At 36.4% G+C, this 22,293-nt stretch overlaps 3 protein-coding genes across 4 annotated transcripts in view; 1 reads left to right on the top strand and 2 right to left on the bottom strand.

Annotated features, from left to right (window-relative positions):
• The first annotated feature begins 3,920 nt into the window (after positions 1 to 3,920).
• LOC134750544 (protein YIPF7) lies at positions 3,921 to 5,812 on the top strand. The gene is made up of 2 exons (XM_063685748.1): positions 3,921 to 4,115; positions 4,188 to 5,812. Exons 1-2 carry the CDS (start codon positions 4,007 to 4,009, stop codon positions 4,874 to 4,876), a joined length of 798 nt encoding a protein of 265 aa, XP_063541818.1. The 5' UTR covers positions 3,921 to 4,006; the 3' UTR covers positions 4,877 to 5,812.
• Positions 5,813 to 5,852: 40 nt separating this feature from the next.
• Positions 5,853 to 8,375, bottom strand: LOC134750553 (transmembrane emp24 domain-containing protein 3). The gene is made up of 4 exons (XM_063685760.1): positions 8,158 to 8,375; positions 7,819 to 7,936; positions 7,013 to 7,140; positions 5,853 to 6,130 (listed from the first exon to the last, which is right to left on the bottom strand). Exons 1-4 carry the CDS (start codon positions 8,311 to 8,313, stop codon positions 5,900 to 5,902), a joined length of 633 nt encoding a protein of 210 aa, XP_063541830.1. The 5' UTR covers positions 8,314 to 8,375; the 3' UTR covers positions 5,853 to 5,899.
• Positions 8,376 to 15,653: 7,278 nt separating this feature from the next.
• LOC134750530 (glutamate dehydrogenase, mitochondrial) overlaps positions 15,654 to 22,293 on the bottom strand; it is a 46,445-nt gene continuing 39,805 nt past the window's right edge. For both annotated transcript variants that reach the window (XM_063685729.1, XM_063685735.1), the window contains 4 exons: positions 20,532 to 20,693; positions 19,411 to 19,615; positions 16,952 to 17,106; positions 15,654 to 16,144 (listed from right to left, as the gene is read on the bottom strand). In XM_063685729.1, coding sequence (XP_063541799.1) covers positions 16,028 to 16,144; positions 16,952 to 17,106; positions 19,411 to 19,615; positions 20,532 to 20,693 — 639 coding nt within the window. In that variant the 3' untranslated portion in view covers positions 15,654 to 16,027. The remainder of the gene's footprint in view (positions 16,145 to 16,951; positions 17,107 to 19,410; positions 19,616 to 20,531; positions 20,694 to 22,293) is intronic.

Genomic DNA, 22,293 nt, shown 5'->3' with positions numbered 1-22,293 from the left:
TGGGTTTGAACCCGCGACCTCCGGATTGAAAGTCGCACGCTCTTACAGCTAGGCCACTAATAGCGCTTCACATGAAATAATCATGTTTAGTAGGGACCTGTATACAACTTGAGGGTAGATAATAGTTTAATATACGGTAGACTCGATTGTTATAAGAAAACCCCGCTATGTATAGTAAAACGCACAGTCTAGAAACATAACATCGACTGCAACTAGTATAAAAATATCGCTATGTGCGAGAAACTACATATCGGGAGCAAGCGCATCTAATCATTTTTAAATAAACTTGTAGAAAATATCGCTATGTGTCAAGCATCACATAGCGAGCACACGTCTGTAATTGCTGTTTAAATAAGCTAATGTAGTTATGTGATTTATTCCAGTTAGCGATTATAGGAAGAGCATTCATTGTATGGGCGTCACATACCTACATTTGATAAATCCTTAAATATTGAAATAAGCGCCACGCTGTTTTTGGAGCATATGCGTATAGAAATAAGGTTCAAAATGGCATTAAAACCGAAAAATCGTTAAAAATCACATAGCAACTTTTGTACGCGCAGCGACGATGTGATACCTCTTTGAGGGGAGGATAATAGGCTTGAATACGTACGCAAGAACGATAGAGGTGACGAAACGAAATTTCTACCCTTGCATTGACCTAGTCTAGTTTGACTTCTCTTCGGTCCAGGCATAATTAGAGTAACAGATATAGGTCAAGCAAATCTTGTCAGTAGAAAAAGGCGGCAAATTTAAAAAATGTAGGCGCGAGGGGCCCATTGAAAATTTGAATTCTACTGACCTGACCAGATTTGCTTGACCCACTATATATATGGATAACAAGGGCCTGACACTCTTTGATAGAGAAAGATAGTCTTATTGCGATTCCTATAAGAGGAAAGAGAAAATAGTGCCATGCTTTGTCCTTATCACAGAGAAATAGGATTATGCTGCCATACATGAATATGCCTGTCAATAAATGAATATGTCTTTCTCTTACCCCTGGTCGCTCGGTTTCATGTCTACTCAGAATAATGACTAAAGCATAGAAGTCGGGCAAAAATGCTTCGCAAATATGTATACCCGTACTTTACTTCCTTACGAATTAGATAATGTGCCGAAAAGAGATGCATATATGCTTGTTATTTCTCATTTACGTACGGTGTCATAAGTTTGATAATTTGCTAGGGATGTAACTGTGTCGACTTTTTATATCGATAAATTATGCATAAGTTTATGTGCCGTGTAAAAGAATAATCACGAAATTGGCAAATTGATAATAGTCTGGCTAATGAAAGTTGAACCTGAAAAAACGCGGCAATTTCAAGAAATCTGTAGCAGGCGGCTCGTTGAAATGAAATGAAATGCGTTGAATACAAGGATTGCATAACTTTTATACTTTTTATAATTTTCATATTCTAAAAATCATTAAAAAGTATAAAAATTATGCAATCCTTGGAATCAAAGAGCCGCCTGATATGAGGATTAATGCATGTACCTAATATAGCTTTTATCTCATTTGCAGTCTACCACTCAGAACCGTCTAACTATACCTCTCGTTTTTTTATCATTAGAAAGAAGGCGAGCGATCTTAACGTGTCGTTTTATCGAAAAACACTGAAAATAAGTCACAACAAATAATTATACGATCATTTACATACTTTTGCTTTCGAAAGTAAAATATTGCTATATTTATAAAAAAACTTGTCAATAAAAAGACACGTGGATATGATTTACCGTTTTTTCTAATGCTAAAAGCACAGAATAACTAATAGTACTACCGTACAGAAAATTCACTTCTTCACAAAAGCCAGATTTAGGTACAAAATTATACCTACACTCGCCGCCTGCAAGCAAAATTGAAACTTATAACCGCGCACGAACCGTGAATCTTCTTTGCGCGCCGCAGTTTTATGACCGAGCTGCGAGTGTCGGCACGGGGTTGTCACTTGACAAGTTTTTGTACCTATACCTACTGATTTATTATTTTTAAGATAAATATGTAGGAATTACAAACGTAAACATAGAATTTTTAGCCGGAGATAGTATGTCTGATTCTGACGGAAGGAGGTATGCCACAGAAGTACTTATTCCTTTGAAAACATGTCGGACAATTTAGTCCGGAATTTAAAAAAAAAAAAATTCTGCTACCTTGTTCTTCCGTTTATTCAGACATCCGTAAACAGAACATTATCTTTTATACAGATTAGATCGCGATTTAGGTTTCGAAGCCATTGCGTATTTTCAATTTTGCGCGAGCGGCAGCCCACTGCCATACACCTGCCCGGGCGGTGCGCCGGCCAAATATACCTAAACTGCGCAGTGACACCCCCCTGGTATAGTTTCTAGTCATGTACAGTCAGCTGCAGAGAAAAGGCACCCCCCCTGCATACAAAGTTCTGTAAATTAGTATGGACGTGGGGTACCTTTTCTCTGCAGCTGACTGTACCAAATAGGAAATGAAAAAAAAAAGTTCGTGTAATATTTTTTTTTTATTTAATAATAGGGAATATTACGCGAAACTCGGCGTAGGTGGCGCCACTATCACAATCTGAGGGTCTATCGCGAAACAAGAAAATCGAACTTTCGTTATCTAACATCTCTGTCACTCTTGCGTATTCGAGCGATAAAGAGGCAGCTAGATAACGAAATTTCGGATTCGAGTTTTCCGGTCGGTCCCCTGAAAACTTGTCAAAAACCTGTTAAAGGTACAGTATGAATAAGTTACTCTACGGTGCACTAAAAAAGCTAGTGCTGCACTCTGGTGGCAGAACATTGCAGTAATATCCCCTATTCCTCGTCCTTTGGAAATCTGAAATAAAAAGTTGAGTTTTGTGACCAACAATATTAATAAAAGGAACATTCATCAATGATCATTAATGTCTTTTTTATTAGGGTTCCGTACCCAAAGGGTAAAAACGGGACCCTATTACTAATACTTCGCTGTCCGTCTGTCTGTCACCAGGCTGTATCTCATGAACCGTGATAGCTAGACAGTTGAAATTTTCACAGATGATGTATTTCTGTTGCCGCTATAACAACAAATACTAAAAAGTACGGTCCCCTTGGTGCGCGCGTCCGACCCGCACTTGACCGGTTTTTAGTATTAAACTATAGTCTGCCAAACTCAATCTGTCAGTAAGTAAGAACAAAGAAAACTATAGGTACAGTCGAAGGCAAAAATATCGATCCAGACAAATGGCTTAAAAATATGTGAACACGATTTTATTGTCTGAACGTACACATATTTTTGAGACTTTGGGAATGTATATATATTTATGCCCTTGACTGTACTCATCAATTAAAATGAGACAGTCCTGGGGCCAAACTATAAGAAAGCTGTAAATGTCGATAGGTTATTGATCTGCATCAGAATACCGAAATTAATAAGAGTTAAAGAAAGAAAGGATTATGCTGCTGTATATGAAACTGTAAATACATGAATATGTCTTTCTCTTACCCCTGGTCGCTCGGTTTCATGTCTATAACTACTTGTATAGTTGGTCAAGCAAATCTTGTCAGTAGAAAAAGGCGCGAAATTCAAATTTTCTATGGGCCGATAACTCTTCGCGCCTACATTTTTTAGATTTGCTGCCATTTGCTACTGACAAGATTTGCTTGACCAACTATATATAATGTCTATGTCGTGCGCGCATACCCTAATAAGCAATAAATAGGCTAACTAGTTTGTCAAAGGACTGTCTTATTTGAAACATAGACAGAGAGAATCATACTATCTTTATCTTACACTAGCACTCGAAAGAAAAGGATGAGTATAGTTTTTTTGTTCTTATTTGGTTTGACCAACTATATCAAGATGGCGCTCGAACTGGGAAATGCGTCTAATAGCTTTCTTTGTACACTAGTGGTATGTCATGTTGACACTGACAAGAAATTGACAACTCATATTTAATTTTGTGCAACATTTGTGCATTTTTTTGCTGTTCTTTCACACCGATTATAAACAGTTTTGTACGTTTCATTACTTAATTTAATTTTGTGAGGTATGGCTAACTACAACAATCCAAATGATTACTCCTGGCAGGGCCATAATAACAGCCAGAATTACTCTTTCAATACCTCCAATGCTTTTGGCGATCAAGCTCAAACATTGGGTAAGTATAGGGCTAGATAAATTAATATGAGTATTGAATTGTGTTTAACAGCTAAAAATATGATATGTTTAGACTTTCAGAGTTTTCCAACGGACCACCAAGATTTCTCATTTGACCAAGCAGGACAGAATGCATATCCTCCAAACAACAACCAATACTACAACCCAAATATGTTCCAACCTGCACCAATACCCGGCGAGCCAGCAGCAGAAACCAGTGACTTTGATGAGCCACCTCTGCTTGACGAGCTAGAAATATATCCTGATAGAATATTAGAGAAAACTCTGGCGGTCATGAATCCATTCCATGGACAATCAAAAGCTGATGATGCAAATTTCTTGTTAAGAGACACGGATATCGCTGGGCCAATAACATTTTGTTTAGCATTGGCCGTGTGTCTATTTTTATCAGGAAATAAAGCTCACTTTGGTTATGTTTACGGTCTCTCTGTAATGTCTGTTATATTGATGTATTCTTTGCTTTCACTGATGAGCCGTTCTGAAGGTGTGTTTACATTACTAAGTGTTGCCAGTGTGCTGGGTTACTGTATGTTACCTATGGTTGTGCTGGCAGGGTTGGGTATATTCATTTCCTTAGAGGGAACAATAGGACTTAGCCTGTCAGCTGTGGCTGTAATTTGGTCTGCCTTATCTGCAAGCAGGTTGTTTGTGACCATGTCTGGAGATGCTGAGCAGAGGCCACTAATAGCATATCCTTGTGCTTTAGTCAATGGAGTATTTGCTTTATTAGTATTGTTTTAATTTACACATAAGTTTACTAGATACTTCATGTTTTTACTGACTTAATAGGAATATGTTATCTAAAGTTAATCCTTCTAACCGGTATTCCCAGACAGAATTGTAGTTTTGTTTGTACTAACCTATTTTTTGACCACTCTGACAGTATAACATGTGTATTGTGATGTTTTTGGGCAAAATGTTGGGGACTTTGTTGGTTGCTTATAAGAATTATTTTTAATTTCATCTTTATGGCAGTTTAGTAACACGGATCCCTTTGTTTGACATTATTATTGAAAGTTATAATATGATTGTCATCAGTAGTCATAATTCGGAAACTGTTAACATTTTTGAAATTTCGTAAGGTTATCCCATCGATAGGTTAGGTTTGTTTTATAGCAATCCTGAAAAGTTATGCGTTTCTGAGAAAAACCAAATTATAAGTAACGAAAATGCGGACAAACAATACATTATGACTTAAAACTTTATGGGAAACAACAGAGACCCTTATTAATGACTTATCTTTTGCTAAAAAACAAGATTTTTTGTTTTGGCATAAACCACACCCATACCCATAAAGCTAACCAGTTAATAAGTGAAGCAACAATATAACTATCTCCATCTCTTTTGCTATTACAATAATCAAGTGCCACTGACACTGCCAAAATTCAGTAAAAATGGCTTCACTACTCCACTCCAGTATTCAAATTCTAGGCTTATTTTCTAAATGCCAGGTGGTTACAAAAATTGGCAGTATGTTATGGCATTTCATAATTGATTAATGCAATCATTTTATGTCATTAGTGGTAGTAAACACAGATCATATTTTCTTTGTAAAATAATCATGATGGCTACCAGCATCTTATTTACTCTAAAGAGGCTGATGATTGCTATTGTTATTCAATATATTTGTAACAATATAAATTTGTACTTTGTAATGTAAATAAATTTCCTATATTATTTTTTGTTTTTAAATGATCTGAGTTCAAATGAAACAAAATTAATCAAATCACAATATATTAATAAATAAACTAGGTTTTACTAAATTTACAATCGGTTGTATAGAGTAGGTCTATCATTGAAGAAATTCTTCAGAATCACAACTTGACCAAATGTGACAATGACAATGGCCACAGTTTCAATCATAGACCAGTTAAACACCCTTTCATTAAGGTCCTCTGCTCTCTTCCGGCTCTGAGCCTCTCTTAGTCTGTGGTGAGTTTGGTGGTCAATAATTTTGTTCAGTCCAGAGTGAATTTCTTCAGCAGATGCTTCGAGCTGTAAGAATGAGACATTGTCAATTTCTTATTCCTAAAATCAATTGTCATGGATGGGGAAGAAAACTGCCTATGGTAACCAGTTGAATCACAATGTGTAACATGTGCAAGTTACGGAAAGTTTCCACAAATTTGGAAACGATAACGAAAATTTCGGAAAATATTACAAGAAACAAGAAAAACTTAAATTTCGGAAATGGAAAATTTTGATTCCTATTCCTATACAAAATTATGACAGGTTCAACATTTTCTAAGGGGAAATTTTACGATTTAGGAAAGTTTCTGATGGCACATCAGTAACCACAATACCTCTGTAGGACCATCACGACCATGGGTTGTTATTTGCCCTAAATTCTATAAATTGGAGAGATGATAGCTGTTGTATGACAATGCTAAGATAAAAATATTATAAATAAATTGTCATCTACAAGGGTGACGGTGGGGGAGGGTGGCGGGAGGGTGATCACCCTTGTAGATGACATAATTTATTTATAATATTTTTATTTTAGCATTGTCCTACACCAATATTTAATTTAGCATATGAGGTTTATTAATGAGGGCTATCGTTTTTTTGCTCACCAGTTGGCGCCTCTGTTGACGGTGGTCCAAAAGACTAAAGAACAGCTGTCAGTCATTGAAGTGACAAGGGACATTTCAAACTATGGAAAAGATCACCATCTACACTAGCGCCCCTAGCGGCGAAGTCATACACGTTAGCCCTCATTATATACTTAATTATCTCATATGCTAAATGAAATATTGGTGATTTTTACATTATTATACATATCCATATTATTTTTTGTTACATAATTATTATATTCTGCTAGTTGTCACACTTGTGCAAATATAATGCTGAACTATCAGCAGGTAAAAGTAATATTACCTGAGTGAGGACAGTAGCATGTTCGCCAATACCAGGCAGGGGCTGCTCGGGGCCAACATTCAGTTCCATGTACACAAGCTTGTGAGAGAACGTACTGAACTCATTGCTAAAGCACACCTTATATACACCTGAAATAATATAGGATATTTATTTCACACAATAATTAACTACAGTACATAAACACACATATTATGCAACACCCTAGTGATGCAAGGCTATTTGTAAACATTGGAGATGCTCCGAATATTCGACATATTTTTCAATGTTTGTATCACTGAATAAACAATTTTTTTTTAAGAGGGTCCGCTATAAATGCTATAATATAGCTGGCGCGGCGGGTGCACTTCGTGATCTTTCTCTTTTAAGTACTCCAATTATGGCGTAATTAGGGTAATAGAGAAAGATGACCGCTATTTGCGAATTTTGGTGTTCACGGTATGGCCCTCAGGAATGAGACCGGTTCCGTTTCTTTTTATAAAATTTTTGAGTCGGTCGGAAGGGGAAGGATCAAAAATACGTGATGAGTGCAGACCGCGGACCTGTACGAACTTGTTTTCTGCTTTTAGGCAGTTTTAGTCCAACTGAATATTCGATTCGGTATGAGCTGAACCAAAGTCCATATTTGGCCCATCTCTAGTAAACATTATACACAATAATATTATTATCAACAGAACACAACACAAATCCAACCAAAATAGTGGTCGATTTGATATGATACTTTCCCTGCAATCTTCTGCTGATATGAAATATTTAAATTTCCATTTTCCTACTATTTTGACTATTAATCAGATTAACTAAAAATATACCAGTTTGTGTAGCTGTAAAAGGATGCGAGTCATACTGCATCTTTTGCTGCTGATAAATTATTTGCTTATTGGGTCCTTCCACCTTGACATCCACATCGTACTGGCCACCTGTGATAACCTGAAAGATTATACTAAAGTGAGAACCGAAAAAATTATAACAGAGACAGGTCTTCTAATTACTCCATTAGTATTTAAAAACGTCAAGAATATAGAATGCCAATAAGTGTGTGAATGGCATGCGATTAAAATGATATTGTTAATTAACTTGTAACAAGCCTTTACAAATATCAAATTTAAAGAAAAAAATTGTACTGTAAGGCACAATTTGTAGCTTATTACCTGATACTCCAAGGATGCAGACGTATTGTTTTCTATATGCTCATAAAAACATTCTATGGCATTATCGGGTAATTCGAAAGTAAGCTCAACACTCTTGGAGTCGATTCCATTATATAATGTAGCTAAGATGCTAAGGAATATAAATTTACTTAACATTTTATGAATAATCGGTAAATTTCCTAAAGAGAAAACACTCAACTCTCAAGACGTCTGTGATGTACTTGCGTGACTGACAGTTCGTCTTCGTCCCTACACGTAATTGGCTGCGTTCCAAACATGTTCCAAATGTTATTAAAATTTCTATACCTAAAAGTCATAACACACTACCGCACCGCATCAAGGTTGCGGTTAGTTAGGCACAGACAAGACGGAATTTCGATTTGACGGAACTGGGCGAACTTCGATGAACTAAATGAAAGGGCCCTCCACATGTACTCGAATCACGGCGCGAAGCCACGAACGCGAATGTGGCGTCGATTTCGCAGATTGTTCACGCCTTCGCGCCTTGTTCCCAGTTTTTTGTCGGTCTTTTGGCCCGCGTTAAAGGAGGCGCGAAGCGCGAACTTGCAAAGTGCAACCCTCGCGGCCTGAGGGCCTAGCGTGAAAAATGATTATGCAATTTTAGACCTGTACCGCTGGCTATATTTTGACCCCTAGGTTATAAAAATATTAAAGTCAATTCTGTTTTCGCTTATGAATACTTTGTTAAGATGTAAATCTTACATTTTGTTTTGTGTCATATATATAATTTGCTTTTCTAGTAATTTGTTATTTTGTGGTAATTATTTTTTATTTTGAATTATCTTGGAGAAAAAAATATTCGAGAGAAAACATGTAACTGTGTTGCATTTAGGATAGTGTTTTTAGTGTGAAAACATAGTTTGTGTCAATTACGTCCACTGCAATCTGATACTATGTCATAATATTCTAAATGACACAAAAAAAAATTAGAGTTAAAAAAAAATACTTAGGTCGAATTTAATCGTTTAAATAGGTCCATTAAATGATTTTGTGTCTTATTAAGGCATAGCTTCATAAGATATTTGATGATTTTGTTGTAACAGGCTGTCACCGTTACAAAAGAATATTAAAGATATTAGAGTTTACATATTATTAATTTGAAATGCGGGATAAATAAGATGTATGAATTTGTGTCACTTGCATCCACTGCATAAACAAATATTACAAAAATATTATTTGCGTTCAAACGAAGCTAGCGGGCGGTCTGAATGGGCAACGGAGGCCGTGCAGGGTGGGGCCGCGGCGTGACCTTGCCGTACGCAACGCATGTTTACTTCGCCTGTGCGCCAAATTAACGCAACTTATTCAAAGAAGTTACGCAAACAACACAACAACAAGCAACAAGCAAGCAAAGAATGCGTCGAATTATCTTTTACCTATTTAAATCTCATAGATATTGTACAATGTCACCATTATGCAAAAGAACTGTAAGTACATGTTTGATTTGCGAGCGAGCTGGCAACATTGCGCAGGGAAATCTTAAAAATATCGCGTTTACGTGAACGCTACATACATTTGTGACAGTGATAGGGAAAAGGTACCACTAAAGTAAAATTTGGTTATAAATACCGTGACTTTCTTTCATTCTTTGATAAAAAAAATTGCTATTTATGCAACAAGTGCGGAAATCATCTTTACGCACGTGTATCATACAATGTTTTACTATGCATTGTGCGAGTAAATAAAAAAACATGTCATGGCAAATAAGTTTAATTATTAAAAGGAGTGTTTTAAATCGACACGAGTTGCGAATTACCTATTCGCACGTGTATCGTACGTTTTACAGTACATATGGCCCTTTAAACTTTCGACATATGCACGGTAAGTGCTCTTTTCCGCACTAGTGCGAGAAAGTAGCACCATATGTACTGTAAAAAAAAATTGAAAACAAAAAGCACTAGTGCGGAAAAGCAGTACTTTCCGCACGACATGGCTCCGCGTAGGAAACGCACTTTTCGAGCACATGCATTGTAAAAAAATATATAGGACTGTATCTCCTAAACCATGCGTCGTAGCGCAAAAATAATAAAATTTTCGTTCCCCTTTATGTAACCCAAAAGTAATACATGAAAAATACAATGAAAAAAAAAAGAAACAAAATCTTTATAGGGCTGTATTAGCTGTATCTCCTATATCGTGCATCGTAGCGCAAAAAAAATCAAATTTTCGCTTCCCTTTAAGAAGCCCCTAATTAAGATTTAAAAACGCAAAAAAGAAAAAAAAAGAGGAAAAAATCTTTATAGGGCTGCATCTCCTAAACCGTGCATCGTAGCACAAAAATAATCAAATTTTCGTTCCCCTTAAGAAATCCTTAATTAAAACTTAAAAAAAAACCAGGAAAAAAACTTTATAGAGCTATTATTGCTATATATATAGATATAATATCTCCTAAACCGTGCTTGGTGGCGCAAAAATAATAAAAATTTCGTTCCCCTTTATGAAGCCCCAAAGTAATATACTAAAAACACAATGAAAAAAAAGAAAAAAAATAACAAAAAAACTTTATAGGGCTGTATCTCCTACACCGTGCATCGTAGCGCAAAAATAATTAAAAAAAATCCCTTTAAGAAACCCCTAATTAAGATTGAAAAACGCAAAAAAGAAAGTGGAAAAAAAATCATTTTAGGGCTGTATCTCCTAAACCGTGCGTCGTAGCGCAAAAATAATAAAATTTTCGTTCCCCTTTACGGAACCCCAAAGTAATATACAAAAAAACACAATGAAAAAAAAAAACAAAATAAAAATAAAAATAATTTAAAAAACCCCTTTAAGAAACCCGTAATTAATACTTTAAAAAAAAAACAAAAAAAAACCAGGAAAAAAAACTTTATAGAGCTGTATCTCCTAAACCGTGCGTGGTACCGCAAAAACAATAAAATTTTCGTTCCCCTTTATGCAACCCATAATTTATATTTAAAAATACGCAAAATTTAAAAAAAAAATCTTTATAGGGCTGTATCTCCTAAACCATGCGTCGTAGCGCAAAAATAATAAAATTTTCGTTCCCCTTTATGAAGCCCCTAAATAATATACAAAAACACAAGAAAAAGAAAGAAAAAAATAATAACAAAAAAACTTTATAGGGCTGTATCTCCTAAACCGTGCATCGTAGCGCAAAAATAATCAATATCCGTTCCCCTTTAAGAAGCCCCTAATTAAGATTTAAAAACGCAAAAAAGAAAACGAGAAAAAAATCATTTTAGGGCTGTATCTCCTAAACCGTGCGTCGTAACGCAAAAATAATAAAATTTTCGTTCCCTTTTATGAAACCCCAAAGTAATAACAAAAAACGCAATGACAAAAAAAAGAAAAAAAAACAACAAAAAAAACTTTAGGGATGTATCTCCTAAACCGTGCATGGTAGCGAAAAATAATCAAATTTTCGTTCCCCTTAAGAAGCCCTTAATTAAGATTTAGAAACGTAAAAAAGAAAAAGAAAAAAATCTATATAGGGCTGTATCTCCTAAACCGTGCGTCGTAGCGCAAAAATAATCAACTTTTCGGTCCCCTTTATGTAACCATTAATTTATACAAAAAAAAACGCAAAAAAAAAAGAGTTTTTTTATAGGGCTTGATCTCCTAAACCATGCGTCGTAGCGCAAAAATAATTAAATTTTCGTTCCCCTTTATGAAACCCCAAAGTAATATACAAAAAACACAATGTAAAAAAGAAAAAAACAATAAAAAAACTTTATAGGGCTGTATCTCCTAAACCGTGCGTCGTAGCGCAAAAATAATCAAATTTTCTTTCCTCTTTATTCAACCCTTAATTTATATTTAAAAAAAACGCTTTCACTAAACTGCTGTAACTCGGAAACTTAGAATCCACAAAGGGGACTTTACTAAATTATGACACATATTAAAGCCTGACCAGTAATATATGATCATTGTCAAGAGGGCGCTGTTCATTCTCATGTATAGGGTGACAGTTCAGTATAGTATAAAAAAATATTGTATTTAATGAACATCATCATCAATGTAATTAATGTTGCTTGCCACGCTTAAACATAACAAAAATCACAATAAATTGCGTCTTAAAATAAACTTAAAAAGTCTACTAAAAATCGAAACAAAAGTAATTTTTAAGTCGCTGTTGTGACATTCTCAATCAAAAGGTAGGTACCACTTTGTCGTTTACCATAAAGACGAAATTTGATTATATCTTTATACAAATAACCTGTCAGAGAAAGTGGTACCTTTTCATTAGGAACGTCACAAATGTTGGTCAGTATGAGGAGTGCAGCCTACAGTTTATTTTTAATTATATTTATATACCTACTACGGTAAGATTGATAAGACAATGTAATTATGCCTCCGAATGAAATAAATACACTGTATCGCAAAACTAAGTGGCGAGACAGCTCATAATGCCATCTCTTGGTTGGTCTTAACAAGGGTAAAGGAGATAGTATTAAGATCTCAGTCGCCAGCTGATATTGCGGCAAGTATAATAAGCACCCCACCCGCGTAGGTACCCTTCCCCGCGCACGCCCTTCTTGTTCAATTGAGTTTTATTTTGCCAGATAGTAAAAAAACCGTGGATCAAAATGACCCAAATTATGAATGATGTCTCAATGTGGTATTATAATATTGTAGACGTAAACTTAATAACATGAATTTTTTTTTGTGGCAGATACAGGGTGTTAATTAGAAAAAAATTTTTTTTAAATAAAAGCGGTGGATGAATTTGACACAGATTTGTTTGAATAACATATAACAATGTTCTGTAAAGTACAACACTTCACTTACCGACTCTAATATTTTTTTAGGCGTTTTAGGATCAATATTAGGTATTTATTAAATGCCATTATACCCGTGGATGAAAATGACACAAAATGCGTGTGTACGTCGGAAGCCACTTTGCCTTTACAGGGAAACAAAGAATTTCGTCTCGAATATTTTTTTTACAGAATGCTGATTGAAAAAAGAAATACCTAAATTTCTACCTAAGCAAATACCTAGGATGACACAAAATATTATTTTTAGGTTTAGTATATGGTCTGGAAACTATATATAAAAAATAAGCAACATTAATATTCTTATAACCTCAGAAGTTATTGGTACAGGTCTAATTTAGACCATATCAAAAAGACGCGTTGGATATAAATTACTCATTTAACGGACAAACAATAGAATGTGTAGATACATTCACCCTCCTTGGTTTAAATATTGATACGCACATTAATTGGAAATCACATATCCAAAAATTAGCCAGTAAACTTTCGACATTCTTATATGCTCTAAGAGAATTAAAACGATCAACGAAGTACGAATGCGCTCTAGCGGCTTACTACGCATACGCCTTTTCGTGGTTTAGTTACGGGATAATCCTTTGGGGAAACAGTACAGATATAGAAGAAATATTCATATTACAAAAAAAATGCATACGAACACTAGCTAATATTACGGTACCTGACAGTTGAGACCCTATTTTGTTCAATATAAAATCCTGACATTAACATCAATCTACATATTCGAGATTTGTAAGTTCGTTAGGAAATATCCTCATTTTTTTCCAAAATTTGCCGACCGTCCTCGACGATACGAAAGTAGATACAAGCACAACCTGGCACCACCCGAACGTTCAAAACTACACCTACACAAAACAAGCCCAAAAATGATGGCTATTAAAATATATAACAAACTCGGCGACAATATTAAACTTCAGACATCAGATAAACATTTTAACAAACTGTTGAACAATTTATTAGTTAACAAATGCTACTATAAATTGAATGATTTCTTGGAAGATAAAAATGATCACGAATGTTACTAGTTTTAATTGAATTTAATGTTAATTATTACTCACATTATTATTTTTATTCCATTTATTTTTTACCAATTCTTTTTAAACACTGCATGCCATACAAACTCTTAATCTTGACATTCTTGACATAACTATTAAATAAACAAATATTATACATATACCCTACATTTTCAATGTTAAATTTAATTGTTAATAATATCTCAAGACATTAATAAATTTGTTGCAATATAATTTTAAATTACAATGTCTTAACCATTGTCATAAGACCTAGTTCATATAATGATTACATTAATATCAATACCTAGCTTACTTTAGATTTAAGACTATTGCTGTGCCCTACCAGGGTCCATGTGAAACCCACTATGTATGTACCACCAAATGTAAACCATGGATGCAATAAATAAATTATGAATTATGAAAATCGTAGTACATATCTTTATCCACCTCTATATCACTCGAATATGCAAGAGACAAGGACGCAGCTGTAGGTTAGAACGAGAAAGAGATAAGCGGACCGCATCAAAGTCGTGGTCGCCTACTAGATTTTTTTTATTTTTTATTTTATTTAAAAGGCACACTAAACATACAACATAGTTACAAAGAGTACATGAGTGGTAGGTATTGCATAAGAATGCCATCCAAAGCCAGCATGCACAGCAAGAAAGAAATATAAGGAGCAAAAACTATCCTAAAATTATAAAAAAAGTATCCTAAAACTACTGAAAATTTTATATTCAAGAAATAATTTATACAGAGTGCAGCACGGGATCTGGTAGGTGCCCTCACTGACCCAAAAAGAAAATGCGCTGGTGGCCTAGCGGTAAGAGCGTGCGACGTTCAAATCCCGGCTCGTACCAGTTTTTCGGAACTTATGTACGAAATAGAATTTGATATTTACCAGTTGCTTTTCGGTGAAGGAAAACATCGTGAGGAAACCGGACTAATCTCAATAAGGCCTAGTTTCCCCTCTGGGCTGGAAGTCAGATGGCAGTTGCTTTCGTAAAAACTAGTGCTACGTCAATGAGGTTGGCAACTGTCAAAGGTTTATAGAACAGCTCATTCAACAAAGGGCTTATAGAACAGCTTAATTATAAGATCTTTAGGCCCTCTGATCTGATCAGATGATGGGATCCATAAATATAAAGGATTTATTTTAAATTACGAAAATTTACTTAGGAATGGTGTCAATGTTGATACCATAAATGAATTCAGCACCCCCGATTTATACGAAAACGATCCCAAACCCGGCCTAGCAGCTTCACCGATGTAGATAATCAAGATAAAAATGAGAGCCCTAAATAAACCTTGAAGAGCGGATATCTCAAAAACTATTCAAGATACCGAAAAACTTGACTGAATAAAACTTGTAACAAATTAAATCTCTTTTCATTTTGTATAAGTGGCCAAGTCGCTCAGACGCATAGTTTCCGAGATATAATCGAAAAACCGAAAAATGGAACCTTCAAACCCCCCTCTCTCCCCCCCCCCCCCCCCGCAGCACCAGGGTTATGGCCAGGTACGTTTGATATGTTCATCTCCTAACTAGTCCAAACAAAGCTACGAAGTTAAAAATTGTGTTCCTTGCATTTCCCTCTATACCTTTTTTTGGGCATTTATTTCCTGGCCTACAATGACAATGAACAGTTTGAATCATCATTATTATGAGGGTTAGTAAATGCCTAAATAAAAATAAATTAAACAATGAGAGTAAACATAAAACAATATTTTATTTCGAAAATTCATGACAATACAATAAGAAAATTAGATTTTCACTTAAATGTTTAACAAAGATTCACTTAGATTAACGTAAAAAAATCCATGATGACTTCATCAACTCCTTGAACGCCACGCCGCCGCCTATCGCGCGCGGCGCCACATAGTACATCTTTGCGGAATGCACGCAGATTGATATAATGATATTGGTCTGTTGCCGCGAGTGTCAGTTGACGTCTTTAGCGGCCAAAGGGTTAATGAGAAAAATACTGTGAATATAATGTCTTAATAGTTATAGGTACACTTAAGTGCATAGGAGCTAAAGGAGGATCTAAAAATGCAGAAAATACTTGGTAATTGAGAGCGCGTTTAGAAAGCGAGGCCGGCGTCAGCGTAGGTGGTGGAGATCTTCTCGATAGAGTTGGCGTACGCGGCCGTCCGCAGGTCCAGGCCCAGGTTGAACTTCAAGGCCGTCTTCATGATAGCCTGCGCGAACATTAATGGTTAATACACATGTTAGCGTTTATACTCGTTCTCTCGCTCAGACTTTTTTTATTTTAGTTGTTATGACAGTTGTATTATTTTTGTGATTATTTCTATCTAAATGTATACATTATGAATTGTCCTAGTATATAAGCGACTTGGTTTCTGTTGACTGTAATGCTTATATATTTTGAAATAAATAAATAGAAATAGACCCACAATCAGATTTAACTCGGTTAAAACTTGAAATGTTTTTAGGCAATATTCAGAGAAAGTTGTCAGTTACCACTAATTACGAGCACTAATTGCAATGGATTTTTGAGGTAGTTATTTAATTTTCTTTCTAAAACAATTATGATCAATTGGATTCTTGTATTTGAATTAACAGTGAAAAATATAGTTTTTTTTACAAAGATTACCTTTAGGGTGGTATTCCACTTGTCAAGATCTTTGTCCAACGTGCATTGCGTCTCACTCTCTCATTAAGCAAAATGCTTACAAACCATGTTAACTTTTCACAAACTAGGCATTAATAATGCATACATATACCTATTATAGTATTTTTCAAACTCGATAGGTACGCTGACAGGTGTAATTACAATAGAATTTTGAGAGATTTGGCGTTTTTAGGTTATAAATTATTTGGAGATGACACCTATCCTTCTTCAAACTTGACATAGCACTTGGCATGATAACTTAGCGTGGTCCGACTCTATTCAATGCTAGTGTGCGAGCGCTACATATGTACTCGTACATCTAGCAGGGAAGGGAGGGAGGGAGGGAGGGAGGGGGGTACTGCACGGTATTTACCCTCGCGGAGCGCTCCATGGTGTAGTCGAGGCCGGAGTGCACGATGTCCTTCTCGGAGGCGCCGGCGATCTTCTTCTGGAAGGACTCGGACGGCGTCACGGGGATGCGCCCGCCCACGCGCCCGAAGCGCCTCTCCAGAGACTCTTGGACGGACTCTGAAATCATTCAATATTACGTTTCTTAATATTGCTAGGTGACACCAGGGAGTTATTGAAAACCAGGAGAGCCTTTGCCCGGCAGCTCAAATAGGCTAAAGAGAGAGAGAGAGAGAGAGAGACATCGCGAAAGCTAATAACAAGAAGAACTTGTTAATGTGAATTACAACTATACACTATAAAAAGTTCAACACGCGTACAGATGTAGTGCGTAATTGTTTGCCATCGTATTTTCTAGGAAACGTTCGTATTTGTCACGCTACTTCTGTCAATCTTGTACTGCTTGTACTGAGACCATGAATCTAGTATAACTGGATCGGTCATGAGGGGTGGGGAAAAATGACCGAACGGGATAGTCTTATGTATCTTTCAGTAGGAGTAGCAGAGAAAGCGCTGTTATTGTTTGTCCTTGTCATAGTTTCACTTTTCCACCGCTGCCACAACCGAGGTTGTGGCAAACAAATAAGTACGTGACATGTCATGTTTGTTCGTTGCTTGTTTAATTATCGTTGTTTGGTATGAAATTGTGCTTTCTCTTATGAAATATAGTGATGGTTAGCGTTTTGAATGCTTGAACTTTGTTAAAATACTGGTGAATTGTTCTGTAATCGGCTGTAATAGCCGCTCTGAGCAAAAATATGAGATCATAACCTTTCACACGTAAGTACGGTATTTTACACCTTCCTCTTAACGCAATATGTGAGAATAACATCGTAAAATTACGTTACACTCAAAGCAATGTAGAATCAAACGATTTCAATAAAAATATCACAATTATTTACGCAAATTAACAAAACATTACTTGTAAAATTATCCGCCCAAATTACGTAGGTAGGTAGGAGTCTGAGGTCAGCCATTTTTAAACTTCTTAATTTAGCTGCATAACAATCATGTTAGGGATACCAGATGAAAATATCATAATTTTATGGGTAATTTTGACCTCGAAGTTTTTTCGTACTTCTAATTCCAAAAAATAAATAAATAAATGTTGTGAAGATTAAATGTGGTGTACATTAATTGGTGTGATTGCGATTTGTGATTTCTTTAAATTAAAACCCATAATACATTTTATTTTACGTTTTATTTACTAAACATGTTTAGTTTTGTACCAGCTGCGCGAATTATAGGAGGTATTTCATTGTTTATACGCCTAAAAAGAACGGCGCATTGACATTTTATTTAACAATTTTTTAATACCGTCAAACAAGCTAACTTTGCCTCCAGGGTAATCGCCCCAACGTGATATCAAATATTGGGGTAATTTTTACCAATATGGTATCCACAAGTTTATGACATCATCTATCCCTTACGGGCGCACGCGTATAGCTGGTCTATGTAATGCTAGGTCTATGACTGAGACTGACTGAAACAGCACGTTCGTGTGTTTCCGTGAAAATATGATGGCAAACAATTATGCACTACATCTGCAGTTGACAAAAGTAAAACTGACTATGTTATTCTTTTAGTTCCTTAACCTATCTCACTAACCCGACACAACATTGTTACTTACTGGGGTCAATTATAGAAAATGGATTAATTGTTTTACACACACGAGCTGTAAATGTTTAAAGTATCTCTCTCTCTCTCTCTCTTTGCCTAGCCAAATCCCATCCCATCCCATTTCATTTGGGATCTCCTCGTCAATCTTCGCCATGCTCTTCACTTCTGGGTCGTTGTGTCATTGACTTGAGCTTTCTTTAGTTTATTGTCATTTGACAATGTTTAAAGTAACATTGATATAGATTATAGCCATGCCATCATATATACCATTGTGATTGGAGCTTCATGTCAAGATTTGACGCGCACTTATTACAGTCACTATAAAACCGATACTGATGGGAAAACTTTGATAAGTGGACGCGGTTCAGTACTTTTTTTTATACCACGTCGGCGGCAAACAAGCATACGGCCCGCCCGATGTTAAGCAGTCTCCATAGCCTATGCACGCCTGCAACTCCAGAGGAGCCACATGCGCGTTGCCGACCCTAACACTCCTCTCCCTCGAGCTCTGGCAACCCCACTCACCGGCAGGAACACAACACCACTAGTAGGGTCCAGTGTTATTTGGCTGCGGTTTTCTGTAAGGTGGAGGTACCTCCCCAGTTGGGCTCTGCTCTAGATCTGGAATGACATCCGCTGTCCTGTGCCCTACCACACAAAGCGAGATGTCATTCACAGTGCCCATACCTCTCTCTCTCTCTCAGTACTTGTTTACATTGAAGAAATCAAAAGTTTACAGCCTGTTGTTTTGCTACCACTTTCAGTATAAGTATAAAATAATGGGTGTAAAAGATATGAACTTACCCAACAGGTGGTAGTTGGACTCGCGCTCATACTTGAAGGTGAGACGGCCGTACGAGACGTGGTTGAGGTTCTTGAGCCACTCGAAGAAGGAGACGGTGACACCGCCGGCGTTGATGTACAGGTCGGGGATCACCAGGATGTTGCGGTCGATCAGGATCTTGTCGGCGGCGGGCGTCGTGGGACCGTTGGCGGCCTCGGCGATTATCTGCACAAACACAAATAAGGACAATTACGTTTATGCAGAGGCACTTTCGTTTGCCATATTACGGAAAGAGATGCAACACTAATTGTTTGAGTTGTTGGCATTTCAATAGCTATATCGTCGCTATACTTGCCTCATATCTGCAACAATCATTTGATGGAAATGTCGCTTTTCTTTCATTCAGAATACGGGTGTTTTTGTCATCAAATAAGTGTTGCAGATACGAGGTTGAGTAAGTATAGCGGCGATATAGAGTTAAACCAAGGAAAGTCTGCAGCGATTTTGATAGCACACGCAGTGCAAGTGTTATTTATACGTCATAATTTCATAGAAGTTTGACGTTTAAAATAACACTTGCACTGCGTATGCTATCAAAATCGCTGCAGACTTTTCTTTGTCTAACTCTAGCAATGTTCTAAGGAGATAATATAGATAGACAGTCAGACAGAATTATACAAAGTAAACAAATTGAAGACTATGTATATGTACATTGCCATTACTAGGTAGGTATGTTCTATATGTATTACTAAGTGATTTTGGTGTCTAAGGATGGTATTCCATCTGTCCAATATCTTGGTCTAATGTGTATTTGCGCCTCACATTTTGCTTAATTAATGAATGAAAATGAATAAAAATCTTTATTATCAGGCACCTATTGGCTCATAAATAAAACTAGCATACATATTATTATATAATATATCTTATAACTAAAAACATACAATTATGGCTGGAATACAGTTCGCAACCCCGCAGTGTCAGAGAGTGTTAAAGAGAGAGTGAAACGCAATGCACATTGGACAGGAAACAATTGATTGCAAGACCTGCGTGTAAGGAGAGACTGTGTTATGGTATTGTTGAGTGAGTTGCATTACAACAAGACAAGGTGTACAAGAGTGAGTAGTGAGTGTAGTGTGCGTACCTTGGCCTGGATCTTGTGCGCGTTCTCCTTGTGGATGACCTGCTCGACGGCGGCGGGCACCAGGATGTCGCACTTCTCGTACAGCAGCCCCTCGCCCTCGTACGGCTTGGCGCCGGGGAAGCCCACCACCGTGCCGTTGTCGATCCTGTAGTCCTCCAGGGCCTGCAATTGCCATATGTTTACCTCTTTGTGTCATGTTCATGTACTATTGTTTCAATACCAACGCCTACCTGTGTAGTTGAATTGATAGATTAATATGATTTCCAAATCTACACTACGATTTTTTTTTCCGGTTATATAGGTATAGGTTCAACTCATAATTCCACTGAATCACAGATGATACCGATTATCCGATTAACGGCAGCATTATATGCGAATATATACATTTTATTTTTCTCCTTCTTAGCTTGAAGATTACATAAATAGAAAAAAATATTTCGGTTGGGTGACAGCTCTAAGTATATTGATTTGCATGGTAGGTTTTAATTAATTGCACTGTTTAACATTAGTATTTATAAAATAAGTAGATTATTTTAAAATAAGTACCTAAGTAATAGCAAGTGCTGCAAGCAAAAACTGGGAGTACAGTCGCCATCAGATATATCAGAGCGGCTAAGGTGTTCGCAAATATCTGAACAAAACCCCTGTTATCAAGGCGTGAAAGTTTATGTTTAGATATTTTTGAGCACCATGGCCACTTCGATATATTGGATGGCGACTATGCAATTAATTATTAGACTAAATAATTAAAAGTTAACCTGTACAATTTTCTATAATATTGTCTTTGGTTACCGCGATAGTTACTCATGAAATAAAATTATGAAAACGAATTATATCGCGTATATTGAATTTATAATACATCCCGACGTTTCGAACCCTTTACAGCGTTCGTGGTCAACGGGTGACTGCAAAATTTTGCATGTACAACCAGCCTTAAAGTTTGTAGTTTATGATTGTTCATTATTATAGTATGTGGGTATTTTTGCACTTTGTAATTTTTCCTCAGTCACCCGTTGACCACGAACGCTGTAAAGGGTTCGAAACGTAGGGATGTATTATAAATTCAATATACGCGATATAATCCGTTTTCATAGTTTTATTTCCTGTACAATTTTCATTTTAATGCCTTTTACTTTTTGTTCGGCAACGCAATCCGTGCTATCTATTCGACCGTGATTATTAAAAACTCTGATAAGAATATCATCTGATACTTGTATAGCATATTGCTGTGATAACAAGGTGCTTTATCATTTCACAAACAAGTGAAAATTAAACAATTACGTAACATATACGAAGAACAATATGCAGTACATTCCTATCATATACTTGTTAAGCCTATGTACGAGTATGTACATAGCATGTTTAGCTAACATGCGTAGCAGTATAATATTCCGCCTTTTTCGAACCATACTAGCGCTCTCAAGGGTATATCATACTTAAAATATTTTGTGTAACTTTATAGATTATGACAAAGTAGGTATGCCCAGACAAAGTGATGTCAGTGCACGCTTTCGGATGAAAGGAGCACCCGGCGTCCGTTAGCTCGTATGGTGGACGAAATTCGAAAGATCTTGATCTTGGGGAACTTCTGCATGAGACTAGCTCAGGACCGGGATAAGTGGTGTACAGCGAGCTGCAAAAGCGCATGGCCACTTATGAATGAATTCTATTCATAAAGTGGCCATGCACCTTTGCAGCTGGATGTACACGTAGAGGCCTATGCCAATTGCCCATCAGTGGGCGACAAGAGGCTAAAATGAGG

This window comes from Cydia strobilella, chromosome 2, assembly GCF_947568885.1.
Source record: "Cydia strobilella chromosome 2, ilCydStro3.1, whole genome shotgun sequence".
Lineage (NCBI taxonomy): Eukaryota > Metazoa > Arthropoda > Insecta > Lepidoptera > Tortricidae > Cydia > Cydia strobilella.
Note: the sequence above shows the minus strand (reverse complement) of the source record. Positions and strands in the feature narration are given on the sequence as shown.

Bases quoted from the DNA above. Each gene is read 5' to 3' on its own strand.
- LOC134750544 (XM_063685748.1), top strand. From the start codon at position 4,007: ATGGCTAACTACAACAATCCAAATGATTACTCCTGGCAGGGCCATAAT. The intron at 4,116-4,187 runs GTAAGTATAGGG...TGATATGTTTAG, and splicing joins CGATCAAGCTCAAACATTGG to ACTTTCAGAGTTTTCCAACG.
- LOC134750553 (XM_063685760.1), bottom strand. From the start codon at position 8,313: ATGTTAAGTAAATTTATATTCCTTAGCATCTTAGCTACATTATATAAT. The intron at 7,937-8,157 runs GTAATAAGCTAC...ATAATCTTTCAG, and splicing joins CTGCATCCTTGGAGTATCAG to GTTATCACAGGTGGCCAGTA. The intron at 6,131-7,012 runs GTAATATTACTT...TCATTCTTACAG, and splicing joins ATGCTACTGTCCTCACTCAG to CTCGAAGCATCTGCTGAAGA.